Here is a 14,544-nt window from a genome sequence, read left to right on the forward strand (position 1 = left end):
GTATAGGATATCCAAAACTCCTCGGAAAAGCGCCGTCACTACACGGATGAAAAAGACTGTTTTTCATATGTTTGGCTATAAACATTATATGTTTGGAACACAAATTTTTAAAAACAATATTTTTGAGTGCAAGCATATAATGTTCATAAACTAGCATAACATGTTTGGGACATATATGTTAATATGTTAGAACATATTATGTTTGGGACATAAAATGTTTTTAAATATAATATGCTTGGATGCAAACATATATTAATTTAGAAATAGCCTATAAACATATATGTGTTTAGTAGCTTGGAGCGCTATTTAACAGGGAGCGATATTGAATTAAGTTGGTGGTTGTTGCTTGTTATTACAAAATTAACATTTTATTTTTCCTTGGGCAATTGATCAGCTACTTCTTTGATCCTTACAAACTGTGTGGTCCGCTGTTCGAATCCCCGTCCGGCAAAAGGTAAAATTAAAATAAAAAAATCATACAATTGAATAATTTCTTCTACAATGTTTGTATTACAGAAAAAGGTGCTAAGAACTAAAAAATCTCGTGGGAGTGAGAAAGATGTGGGGGAATATACAATTGGGCAGAAACAAAATTTTGAGCATTCAGGTCGAAAACCTATGTTGTTAGCACCTATATTACCTGTTTATTTTCATAATTCATTATGATTGTAAATATATAAATAAATAAATAAAATTTTGAGCACAATATTGTTTGGGAGAATTTTTTTTAAGCATATAATATTTTTGGGTGCAAAATGCTTCCAAACATATTATATGTTCACATAATAACATAGTGTTTTTTGGAAGACAACATTATTGAATTTGGATGCAAAAATACAAAATGTTTGGAAATTGACTACCCAAACATATATTGTTTAGACCAATATGCTTTCAAACATATTATATATTGGAAGAGATCAAACATATAAATGTTTGGGCAATAGCCAAAAATGTATATGCTTGAAGCAAAATATGTTTGGGAGTATATGTTACAGAAGCGATTTTTTGAGAGCGTGTATTGAGAAGTTGTACCACGCCAAGTTACTACAAAAAAAGTATCGCATGAGTGCAATTATTAGGTCAAACACCAAAAAGTTTTTTCCCGTCTCAGTAATGCTGGTAACATTTGTGAGTGTTTCAAAGTTTCTCTAAATGGTTACACTGCAAAGTGAAGCTCGGACTCGGCTATAAAAAGGAAGTCAAAATGTACTATAATTACATAGTATCAAATTTAAAGACTATTGTAAAAGTATATGTAATGTACATAAAGGTCAATTTTCTAAAAAAAAAATCTTATTTTGCAAAATTTTATTTTGCATTTATTTTTTTGGCAAAAAAAAAATTAGTCTAATTTTTATTCTTTAGGAAATGTTGTCAAAATTTTATTTTTATAGGAAATTTTTCCAATTTTTTTTCTATAGAAAATGTCAACATATTATTTCCAGAGAAGATTTTGTCAATATTTTATTCCTATAGAAAATTTTGACAAAATTTGATTTCTATAGAAAATCTTGTCAAAAGATTATTTCAATTGAAAATTTATGAAGAAGTACCTCTTTGCAAAATCTGCCATAATCAAGAATTCTACCAATCTACAAAACAGTAAAAAAATTTACCATTTTTGTAGAATTCTGCCAAGTGTGGCAACCGGCTCAGGGCCCGGCTCTAAGCATTATTGCTAAAGACACCATGTGTGTATTTCATCTCCTTCTGGGCGTTTCAAATTCATATATACACTATCTTATAATACTATGTTCCTCAGTGTGGCGGAAAAAATCATATTCCACGTTTAACATTTGCGGACGAGTGGGGTATAGGAAATATTCCTCTAAAAAATTTTTAGATCCTGTAATAAAAACTAAAATATCCTGATTTTGGTATACGTATGTTTATTTCTTCAATGTCCGCTATTTACAAATTTTATACCCTCCACCATAGGATGTGGGGTATATTAACTTTGTCATTCCATTTGTAACACATCGAAATATTGCTCTAAGACCCCATGAAGTATATATATATTCTGGGTCGTGGTGAAATTCTGAGTCGATCTAAGCATGTCCGTCCGTCTGTTGAAATCACGCTAACTTCCGAACGAAACAAGCTATCGATTGATGTAGGTCGGATGGTATTGCAAATGGGCCATATCGGTCCACTTTTACGTATAGCCCCCATGCGGAGACTCTAAGAGAAGCATATTTCATCCGATCCTGCTAAAATTTGGTACATGGTGTTGGTATATGGTCTTTAACAACCATGCAGAAATTGGTCCACATCGGTCCATAATTATATATAGCCCCCATATAAACCGATACCAGATTTGGCTTGCGGAGCCTCAAAGAGAAGCAAATTTCATCCGATCCTGCTGAAATTTGGTACATGGTGTTGGTATATGGTCTCTAACAACCATGCAGAAATTGGTCCACATTGGCTTGCCGAGGCTCCAACAGAAACAAATTTCATCCGATACGGTTGAAATTTGGAATATGGTGTTAGTATATGGTTTCTAACATCCGATCCGGTTCAAATTTGGAACGTGGTGTTAGTATAAAGGGTGATACTGTCAAAATTTGGTCAATATAAACTTGACGTATTTCTTTCAATTGTGCATTTAAAAAACCTGAACATCCCTCATTTTGAAGGTGTGTGTGTGTAGAATGTTGCTCCTATTTTGATTTTGGAATTCACTCTTCAGTTGTCAAAATGCCGTCCAAGCAAGAAGAGCAGCGTATCAAAATTTTGCTCGTGCATCGCGAAAATCCGAGCTGCTCGCACGCAAAGCTGGCAAAATCGCTAAAAGTTGCCAAATCAATCGTTACAAATGTAATTAAAGTGTTTGGGGAACGTTTGTCGACAGCCAGGAAGTCTGGATCGGGGGGAAATCGAAAACCGGAAGCCGCTGAGACGACAAAGAGAGTTGCCGGTAGTTTCAAGCGAAACCCTAACCTCTCTCTCCGAGATGCCGCAAATAAGCTGGGTGTATCGTCTACAACCGTGCTTCGAGCCAAAAAACGAGCCGGACTATCGACTTACAAGAAGGTAGTGACTCTAAATCGCGATGATAAACAAAATACGATGGCCAAAGCGCGATCCCGGAGGCTGTACACGACGATGCTGACGAAGTTTGACTGCGTGGTAATGGACGACCAAACCTACGTCAAAGCCGACTACAAGCAGCTTCCGGGACAGGAGTTTTATACGGCAAAAGGAAGGGGAAAGGTAGCAGATATTTTCAAGCACATAAAACTGTAAAAGTTCGCAAAGAAATATCTGGTTTGGCAAGCCATCTGTACCTGTGGCTTGAAAAGCAGCATTTTCATAGCTTCCGGGACTGTCAACCAAGAAATTTACGTGAAAGAGTGTTTGAATAAACGTCTGCTGCCTTTCCTGAAGAAACACGGTTGTTCCGTACTGTTTTGGCCGGATTTGGCATCTTGCCATTACGGTAAAAAGGCCATGGAGTGGTACGCCGCCAACAACGTGCAGGTGGTTCCCAAGGACACGAACCCTCCCAACACGCCAGAGCTCCGCCCAATTGAGAAATACTGGGCTATTGTCAAGCGGCACCTAAAGAAGGCCAAAAAACTGCTAAGGACGAGCAGCAGTTCAAGGCAAACTGGCTTTCTGCGGCGAAGAAGGTGGACAAGGTGGCTGTACAAAATCTGATGGCAGGTGTCAAGCGTGAGGCCCGGCAATTCGGATTTGGAAAAGCGAAAGCCTAACTGAATATTTTTCCTGAATTTTATACTAATTGAACTTGAAAAAGAAATTTAATTTGATTTTTTAAATAAACGATTTCACCGATTTACAGGCGTTTTCCCTTGACCAAATTTTGACCGTATCACCCTTTATGGCCGCTAACAACCATACCAAAATTGGTCCATATCGGTCTATAGTTATTTATAGCCGATCCCCAATCACACAATAATTGGTCCATATCGGTTCATAATCATGGTTGCCACTCGTGCCAAAAATAATCTACCAAAATTTTCTTTCTATAGAAAATTTTGTCAAAATTTTATTTCTATATAAAATTTTGTCAAAATTTTCTTTCTGTAGAAAATTTTGTCAAACTCAATTATATACGTATTTAATCGGTCTCTTTGAATTTAATATATACCACGTATGGACTTACTTACAATTTAGAAGGCGGTGTTAGGAGGTTTTAAGATACCTGGCCATCGGCAAGCATTACCGCAACCCAAGTATGTATCAAAAAAAAGCACAAAAGTGTCAACTTTATCAACCCTGGTGCTTTGTCATTGAACTAAACATGGAATCGAATTCTCAAAAGTGTAGTGGTGGGTACATAAGATTCGACCTGGTCGAATTTTCGGACGTAGTGGTAAATAAAGTAAATTTCAAGGGCCAATTGATCAACTGATTGTTGATTTTGAATAAAACACAAACTATTTAGGAAATTATTGTAATGTTATATTATTATGATATATTGGTATAACTCAATTATGTATGGAACAAAATATCGGCCAAATGGGCGCCGCGACCTCGGTGGCACACCTACATCCGATGGTCCAAATTTTCGATGACGCTGAGGCATAATGGAGGTTCTATGCCGTTAATGTGCCGAATTATCTCATCATTTAGCTCTCGAATTGTTGTTGGCATATCGACGTACACCTTTTCTTTCAAATAACCCCAAAGAAAAAAAGTCCAACGGTGTCAAATCGCATGATCTTGGCGGTCAATTGACATCGCCATTACGTGAGATAACATGGCCATTGAATTTGTTGCGCAAAAGAGCCATTGTCTCGTTAGCTGTGTGGCAAGTGGCACCGTCCTGCTGAAACCACATATCGTCCACATCCTATCTTCCAATTCGGGCCATAAAAAGTTCGTTATCATCTCACGATAGCGAACACCATTCACAGTAACTGCCTGACCGGCCTCATTTTGGAAAAAATACGGCCCGATGATGCCGCCAGCCCATAAACCGCACCAAACAGTCACTCTTTGTGGGTGCATTGGTTTTTCGACAATCACTCTTGGATTCTCATTCGCCCAAATGCGGCAATTCTGTTTATTGACGAATCCACTGAGGTGAAAATGTGCCTCATCACTGAAGATGATTTTCTTCGAAAATTGATCATCCACTGTTGCCATTTCTTGGAACCATTCTGCCCATTCACGACGTTTGGAATGGTCAAGAGGCTTTAGTTGGGAGCCACCGTGGTGCAATGGTTAGCATGCCCGCCTTGCATACACAAGGTCGTGGGTTCGATTCCTGCTTCGACCGAACACCAAAAAGTTTTTCAGCGGTGGATTATCCCACCTCAGTAATGCTGGTGACATTTCTGAGGGTTTCAAAAGCTTCTCTAAGTGGTTTCACTGCAATGTGGAACGCCGTTCGGACTCGGCTATAAAAAGGAGGTCCCTTGTCATTGAGCTTAACATGGAATCGGGCAGCACTCAGTGATAAGAGAGAAGTTCACCAATGTGGTATGACAATGGATTGAATAGTCTAAGTGAGCCTGATACATCGGGCTGCCACCTAACCTAAGAGGCTTTAGTTCTTGAGCCAATTGCACCTTGTAATCGTGTAAATGCAAGTCTTTATGCATAATGTTCATCAACGACGAGCGTGAGAGGTGCAATTGTTGGGCAAAACGACGAGTTGAGGTGGACGGCTCTTCCACCTCAACACTATCGCGAACAGCAGCAATATTTTCTGCAGTACGAGCTGTACGAGCATGCACTGGTGTTCTCACATCTTCTACAGACCCGGTTTGCTCGAATTTTTCCACGATTTTTGCGATTGTACGCACATTTGGACGATCAAATTGACCAAAAAAAAAATCACGAAGTGCACGATATGCATTTTGATTTGAACGCCCATTTTCATAATAAGTCTGGATAACTTTAACACGTTGTTGGATTGTGTATCTCTCCATGGTTCAAATTGAATAAGTCGGAAATAGAGAAATGTCAAATAAAATTCGGAAAAAACTTGGCGTTTAGGTGTGGTTCACATTCAACATCGGCCCTTACCATTTAATCACCCTTTATTTGTTTTATTTACTACTCATGTAGTTCAGACTTGGCTACAAGAAGAATTTTATTTATCAATGAGATTAATCAGGCTGCACTCATTGATGTGCGAAGAGTTATCTTTAGTTCCCATGGGATGTTCATGATATATTTTTAATTGTTCGAATTTAGTATTCTAATTCTTAAGCCGGATTGAGAAATATCGCTAGATCGACTTCACGATTTATTCCACTAATGGAACAAAAGCTGTAATCTGTAATTTAATCAGGTTCCAGTCTCATTACATAACTTATTATTTTCGCATGGGAGAGTTATCTTATGAAATGAGGAATTCTTTCTTATTGGCCAAAGAGCCAAGGAATTTCTTATAGACTTAACCGAAAACAAAAGATTTTTACCTACCTAGGATTAAATAAAATGGTAATTACATCCGACCAAAGTCAAAAGGGCTGTCCTGTATGATACAGGCACATAGCAGGTAACTTACCATACAATATGATCATCAATGGTTTACCTATGTGCAAAACAATTTCCAAGTATTTGCAAAACTGTTCTATTCAAGGACTTCCCAGAGAATTATGAATGAATAGGAAACCCCCCCCCCTATGGGTGATATTCAGGTAAATCTGAATGAATGAATTTGGTGTGGAATTTCCAAGAAGATTTATGAATGAAAGATTCACAATGGTCACAAAGGTATAAAAGACCACAGTCCATTTGTATTGGAATCAGTCAACAAATTGGCATCTACCACCAAAGACAAAGACACAAAATGGCAAATGCATTATATTTAATTATTTTTACATCATGGATGATAATTTTAATTATCAACAATTATTCTACTGAAGCCAAAATAATAGATTTCTCCAAGGACATTAAATTACAAAAGCATGTGAAAGTGCATCAATGTCGTCACATGTGTTATCTAAAAGTAAGTCCAATAGCAAACAAAAATAAAATTTATGTAAAATGGGCTAATAATAAAATTTACCCACAGAACCCATAAATCTTCCAGCACAACTAAATTTCCTTATTTCTTCTTCTTTTCAGACTCTTAACAATGGCCAGACCATGGGCGATATTAGCAAATTGATGAACTTCAATTATTGCAAAGGCATTCCAGATTGTTATATGTGCTATGATTATTGTGAAGTTCTACCAAAATCGGCCATTGATTTGGCTGTCTCAATGTGTTCCGATCAAGTATATTGTTCCAAAGGTTGCCGCATTGCTTGTGATTATCACAGGGTCTTGCCGACCGCTACACCCTAATCTGAACCAGTGCGTAAAAACCATTTTCATTTGCTTACGAAATTGTCCATCCTAATCTTGTATATATGTGAATAATATTCCTATTTAATTGTATTTATTCATTAATTAATTCTTATTTATTTTTTAAATTAGTTGATAATTTAATTTATTTGTAATAAAATACATTAAAATTATGACAAAAATTATATGATTTTATTTTTACATCCTCTTTGAACCTACACAGGAAAATATGGCAAAAATATTACCAATTAAAAAATTGATTGAAGTTAGTTAGGGGCATATAGCTTTAGATTATTGGCGGATCTGGGTATTATTCGTTAATATGAACTGAATACTCGATGTGAGCCTGAAAAAAACGGGGGCTGCCACTTAAACCTAACCCATGTTTTTAATTAAAAACAAGTATATACGGCCGTAAGTTCGGCCAGGCCGAAGCTTATGTACCCTCCATCATGGATTGCGTAGAAACTTCTTCTAAACACTGCCATCCACAATCGAATTACTTAAGTTGCGGTAACGCTTGCCGATGGCAAGGTATCTTAAAACCTCCTAACACCATCTTCTAAATTGTATGTAAGTCCATACGTGGTATATATTAAATCAAAAAAGATCGATCCAATACGTATGTAATTCAGTTTGATAAAGTAGACATAAAATTTTGACAACATTTTCTACAGAAATAAAATTTTAACAAAATTTTCTATAGAAATAAAATTTTCACAAAATTTTCTAAAGAAATAAAAATTTTGACAAAATTTTCTATAGAAAGAACATTTTGACTAATATTTCTACAGAAATAAAATTTTCTATAGAAATAAAATTTTCACAAAATTTTCTATAGAAATAAAAATTTTCACAAAATTTTCTATAGAAAGAAAATTTTGACAAAAATTTCTACAGCAGTAAAATTGTAACAAAATTTTCTATAGAAATAAACTTTTGACAAAATTTTCTATAGAAATAAAATCTTGGTAGATTATTTTTGGCTCGAGCGGCAACCATGATTATGAACCGAATAAAATTTGAACAAAATTTTCTATAGAAATAAAATTTTGACGATGATGAACATTTCATTATGAACCGAATAAAATTTTGACAAAATTTTCTATAGAAATAAAATTTTGACAAAATTTTCTATAGAAATAAAATTTTGGTAGATTATTTTTGGTTCTAGTGGCAACCATGATTATGAACCGATATGGACCAATTTTTGTGTGATTGGACCAATTGTTGTATGGTTGTTAGCGACCATATAATAACACCACGTTCCTAATTTGAACCGGATCGGATGAATTTTGCTCCTCCAAGAGGCTCCGGAGGTCAAATCTGGAGAACGTTTTATATGGGGGCTATATATAATTATGGACCGATATGGACCAATTCTGGCACGGTTGTTAAAGATCATATACTAACACCATGTTCAAAATTACAACCGGATTGGATGAAATTTGCTTCTCTTGGAGACTTCGCAAGCCAAATCTGGGGATCGGCTTATATGGGGGCTATATATAATTATGAACCGATGTGGACCAATTTTTGCATGGTAATTAGAGACCATATACTTACACCATGTACCAAATTTCAGCAGGATCGGGTGAAATTTGCTTCTCTTAGAGGCTCCGAAAGCCAACTTCAGTATATTAATTTTTTGCTAGGAGGGGGGGGGGGTATAGCCCCCCTAAGATATATATATATATATATATATATATATATATATATATATATATATATATATATATATATATATATATATATATATATATATATATATATATATATATATATATATATATATATATATATCTTAGGGGGGCTATACCCCCCCCCCCTCCTAGCAAAAAATTAATATACTGAAGTTATAGGTTCAATTAATGTTTTCGTTTATACTGAAAAAAATATTGTCGTGAGGTCAAAAATTTCATGTCTTTAAAATACGAATGCAAATTTTGCTTAGCATAGAAGACGCCTTTCTCTAATATAATTTTTTTTCCTTGTCCAAAAGTCGATAAACTTTTCAATGAACCCTGTCAGCATTTCAAAGTTCCATTTCATCCTCATCGGTACCACGGACTCGTAAGTGACACTGCAACAATCGCCAACTGTGTTGGGGGAAGCATATCAAAAAGGACGAAATGTACATGAAATTTGTCATCACTATTGTTAGAAAAGCCATTTTATATTTTGTGAACCGCCAAGCGCAACTAGCTTGTTATAATTTATTTAAATAAAAACGAAAATGAAATGCTGAAAACATAGTTATTACGCTTAAAATTGTGAGTGTGAATGAAAGAGAATAGTTAGTTTTTCAAAAATATTTTTATTTTTCAATATAAACTCCTGAAACTTCAACACACTTAGTCCAACGCTTTTCTAGCAATTCTATCGCTTGATTAAAATAGTTTTCCTCAAGGTCTTCAAATTAGTGGTTTACAACTGTAATTGCATCTTCATTTGAGGTAAAACTCTTGCCAGCAAGGATTTTTTTTAGATTTGGGAACAAGTAAAAGTCACTGGGAACTAAATCAGGAGAATAAGGTGGGTGGTCAAGCAACTCGTACTTTAATTCGTTGATTTTAGCCATTGTTAAAACACTCTTGTGCGCTGGTGCTTTGTCTTGATGAAAAATTATTTTTTTGTGTTGTAAGCCTGGACGTTTTTCTCCAAGTTCTACATTTAATTGAACCAAAAGTTTGCAATAGTACTCTGAATTTATTGTCTTGCCCTTTCGCAGATAGTCGATCAATAAAATACCTTTAAAGTCCCAAAAAATCCTTGCCATAACCTTACCAGCCGATTGAATTGTTTTTGCCTTCTTTGGGGCACTTCCTCCAGCTTCAGTCCATTGTTTGGATTGTTCTTTTGTCTCAACAGTTAACAGGTTGGCTGATAAGTCCCCGGTCTGACATATAAATGGCGTCGCTAGTATTAAATGCATATTATTTTTATATAGTACCAACTAGAGGTCTGCATCGAATAACTTTTCACTACATGTATGCAATTCGCTGTCGAATATAGTACATACTCTGTCTTTCTCTCAGAGCGCAAGTAGTGAAGTGAAGAGAACACTTGCTTGTCAAATACCACCAAGTACTTATCCGAAACAATATGTGTTCCGAAAAAAAGGAACAATAAAAATGTAAGTACTTGAGAAAAAGTACAACATGGATTCTCTTCACTTCACGTGGTACCACAAGTATTGCTCAGTTATATGCGAAGCAAAACTTTCCATTATTATTAATCATAGATATGTATGTATGTCACATATTTCATACATTTATGTATGTCACACACTTACCTTAACGTTTGCCGTTCTTTATATCAATCCGAAAACATATACTATGGAGAGTAACTGTTTTCTTGTATTTCTGAAACTGCACGTGGTACATGGAGTACTCTATGAAGTTTTGTTCTCGCAATATACTCGACGTGATCACTCTGAGTACACTTCAATAAGAGAGAAAGAGGAATATGTGTTTGTTGGTAGTGAAGACATCAGAGTAGCAACAAGAAGGTACTCGTGGCTTTTGGTGTTCATTAAAATGTGTACCAATTGTTTTGCGACTCTCTCAAATATATGTACTCATTTAGCAAGTACACGTGTACTCTGCATTTATAAATGGAATTGTGCAGACCTCTAGTACCAACCTTCAAATGATTCGTGGCAAAATTTGACGTCTGTAAGTCAATTAGTTTGTGAGATAGAGCGTCTTTTGTGAGGCAACTTTTGTTATTGTGAAAAAAATGGAAAAAAAAGGAATTTCGTGTTTTGATAAAGTACTGTTTTCTGAAGGGAAAAAATACGGTGGAAGCAAAAACTTGGCTTGGTAATGAGTTTCTGGAAATTAACAATAATTGATTTGTATGCAAAATTCAAGCGTGGTGAAATGAGCACGGAGGACGGTGAACGCAGTGGACGCCCGACAGAGGTGGTTACCGACGAAAACATCAAAAAATCCACAAAATAATTTTGAATGACCGTAAAATGAAGTTGATCGAGATAGCAGAGGCCTTAAAGATATCAAAGGAACGTGTTTGTCATATCATTTATCAATATTTGGATATGCGGAAGCTTTGTGCAAAATGGGTGCAGCGCGAGCTCACATTTGACCAAAAGCAATAACGTGTTGATGATTCTGAGCGGTGTTTGCAGCTGTTAACAAGTAATACACCCGAGTTTTTCCGTCGATATGTGACAATGGATGAAACATGACACCAATCGACAGTCGGCTGAGTGGACAGCGACCGGTGAACCGTCTCCGAAGCGTGGAAAGACTCAAAAGTCCGCTGGCAAAGTAATGGCCTTGGTTTTTTGGGATGCGCATGGAATAATTTTTATCGATTATCTTGAGAAGGGAAAACCCATCAACAGTGACTATTATATGGCGTTATTGGAGCGTTTGAAGGTCGAAATCGCTGCAAAACGGGCCCATATGAAGAAGAAAAGTGTTGTTCCACCAACACAACGCTCCGTGCCACAAGTCATTGAGAACGATGGCAAAAATTCATGAATTGGGCTTCGAATTGCTTCCCCACCCACCGTATTCTCCAGATCTGGCCCCCAGCGACTTTTCTTGTTCTCAGACCTCAAAAGAATGCTCGCAGGGAAAAAAATTTGGCTGCAATGAAGAGGTGATCGCCGAAACTGAGGCCTATTTTGAGGCAAACCCGAAGGAGTACTACCAAAATGGTATCAAAAAATTGGAAGGTCGTTATAATCGTTGTATCGCTCTTGAAGGGAACTATGTTGAATAATAAAAACGAATTTTGACAAAAAAAAAATGTGTTTTTCTTTGTTAGATCGGGGACTTACCAACCTGTTGTTTTTTTCAATTTATGATTTCTCTGGTTCGATTTCAACCTAATTAGAGACACTTTACACTATCAATAAAATAAAATTTAGAAATCAGGGTAAAATTCTGGCTTCTTGGGCCATATAAGCATTATTTTTTAATGACACCATGTGTGTAATTCGTCTCCTGGGTGTTGCAAACATATGCATACCTGCATATGTATAATACCCTGTTCCAAAGAGGTTATTGGTATAAACAATATTCCTCTCATGATCCGTAAAATAACTGGAACTTAAGCTTAATTTAATTGATTTTTTCAATGTTGAGATCCTGTCATAAAAACTTAAAATATTCTCATTTTGATACATCTTTATTTCTTCAATTTATTTTCTTAAGAATTGAGTTGATATCTGAGAAACGTTCATATTTAGGACACAATAACTCTATATAGAGTAAATGTGATGAAAAAGTATCAAATGGCTCGCGGTCGTGCCACGGTTCTTTTGGCAGTCGAAAAGTATCAAAAAACGCACAAAAGTGCCAACTTTATCAACCCTGAACCCGCTACAACGAGGGGTTTTCAAAAGGAACTATTTCGTTTGATTCATAGTGGTAAGAATTTAAGATTAGGCCCGTCCAAACTTACGTATTCTATATTTTTGTGGCTCATATACTCTATCCCTAGCACAATATTGTAGCTTTAGATCTCCAAAACTTTTTTCTATTGCAATAATTTTTATTTTATATTTTGTAAATATTGTTGTTTTTTTTTTTTTGTTTTTATTGTAATAAACCAAATTGATAGCCTTCGATGTTTTACATAGTTTTTTTTGTTTATTTCGGGTGGTTTTCTTTGCATTTGTAAATGTTCAAAATATTACGTTGCACTTCTTCTATATATGTGGGTCAATTTTGAGTAGAGTCGTATGCAGATTCCTTAGTGGTTGTTGTTGTTATTAAATGTTTTGTTTATTTTTTGTTTTTTGCTTATTATCGTAATAAAATAATGTACTCTCTCTTTAATAGTAAAATTGTATAGTATCAAGTAATAATAGTAGTATTACAATAATTTATACGTTTTTTTTTTGTTTTGTTTCTTTTGTTTTTTATGCCTTATTTTTATAAAAAATTTTATATAATTAAATGATAATAATGTTGTTGTTGTTGTTTATTTGAAACGAAAATAAAAAAATCAATAAAAAATATAAATTATGGGCGGGGGTGTTGTGTGTGACAATAAAAATAGAATAAATTAATAATTAATTTAACAAAAATTAATATAATAAAACAATAATAATAAAAAAATGCAAACTAAAAATCTTTAAAAAAAAGAAATAATATAATAAAATATCAAATAAAAATAATATTTTTTTATTATACTCTTAGTACAATCCATTCATCTCAGATGAACTGTGACAATAAAAATATATAGTGTTTAGTGTTTATTTAAGAGAAAAAAATCTAATAATTCTTCGAGTTTTTGTTGTTGTTTTGGTAGTAAAGTGATGGAGAGAAAATGGTGATTGGATGTTTCCTAAAAATTAAACTCTCTCTGATATTTTTATGGCATTTTTATGTTACGATCGTTCAGTGGATATCCAATCAAAAAACCTTCCATTTTTTCCATCTTTCTTGATCAGCTTTCTACTACTAGAATAGCTATCACCACGATCGCTTTTGTTTATCTTCTCACTGAGGGATGTGTTAAAGTCCTCTCTCAAAAACTCCCTTTGGATGTGGTTCCTCATAATTTTGATATGCCTAATTTTTGTTTTTTTTTTGAGATTTTCGGACGGCGTATCTCTCACAGATTCACAGTTCAAAATTCTATCGTTGATTTTTTTTTGATAAGCTTGAGTGAGGGTATGCATTATGCGTTTGTATGGGTGTGTTTTTTATGTATAGATGTGTGGTGTTAATAATTGGCCTGGGATTTTGCGATTCTTGTGTTAGTTATCTTTCTCGAACTTTATTGCAGGCGGGCGGGTGGTCGATCGCTTGGTCAGATTAGTATGAAAGTGAATGAATTGAATTATTCAGTGATTCATTTTTAATCAACTTAAGACGTATTGCGAATGGAGTTGGATTGAAGATTTTATTATATTTTTTTTATCCGATCTATGATGTTGATAATCTCTCACTCTTAAAATTTCTTCAATTTTTGTTTTGTTTTGTTTGTTTTTTATTACTTAAAATGATTTAGAATAGACGAGTTGTTTGTTTGAGTTGGTTTTTTTTGTTGTTGTCGTAAAACTAACAATTTGTGGCACATAAGCTCATTTGATTTACAAATCGGTTTCACCGTACAGAGCTGTACTGAAGGACATGTAGTCAAGGGCTCCGGGAACACCATTGGGGCCTTTGTATGGTGGCATACGTTGGATACAGTATTCAGCTTGATCTGGGGGCAATTCACGACGCAATTCATCGGGCAAGATATATGGCTGAAATTTTGAAAAGAAAATTAAATCTTTACTCT

General features: G+C 35.1%; 2 protein-coding genes across 7 annotated transcripts in view; one reads left to right on the forward strand and one right to left on the reverse strand.

Annotated features, from left to right (window-relative positions):
- The first annotated feature begins 6,756 nt into the window (after positions 1 to 6,756).
- On the forward strand, positions 6,757 to 7,457 carry LOC142231717 (uncharacterized). The gene is made up of 2 exons (XM_075302347.1): positions 6,757 to 6,934; positions 7,054 to 7,457. Exons 1-2 carry the CDS (start codon positions 6,776 to 6,778, stop codon positions 7,273 to 7,275), a joined length of 381 nt encoding a protein of 126 aa, XP_075158462.1. The 5' UTR covers positions 6,757 to 6,775; the 3' UTR covers positions 7,276 to 7,457.
- Positions 7,458 to 14,141: 6,684 nt separating this feature from the next.
- The window catches only part of Actn (alpha actinin), a 109,007-nt gene continuing 108,604 nt past the window's right edge, over positions 14,142 to 14,544 (reverse strand). For all 6 annotated transcript variants that reach the window (XM_075300460.1, XM_075300464.1, XM_075300463.1 and 3 more), the window contains one exon: positions 14,142 to 14,509. In XM_075300460.1, coding sequence (XP_075156575.1) covers positions 14,351 to 14,509 — 159 coding nt within the window. In that variant the 3' untranslated portion in view covers positions 14,142 to 14,350. The remainder of the gene's footprint in view (positions 14,510 to 14,544) is intronic.

The sequence above is a fragment of the Haematobia irritans genome, chromosome 3 (assembly GCF_050003625.1).
Source record: "Haematobia irritans isolate KBUSLIRL chromosome 3, ASM5000362v1, whole genome shotgun sequence".
Taxonomy (NCBI): domain Eukaryota; kingdom Metazoa; phylum Arthropoda; class Insecta; order Diptera; family Muscidae; genus Haematobia; species Haematobia irritans.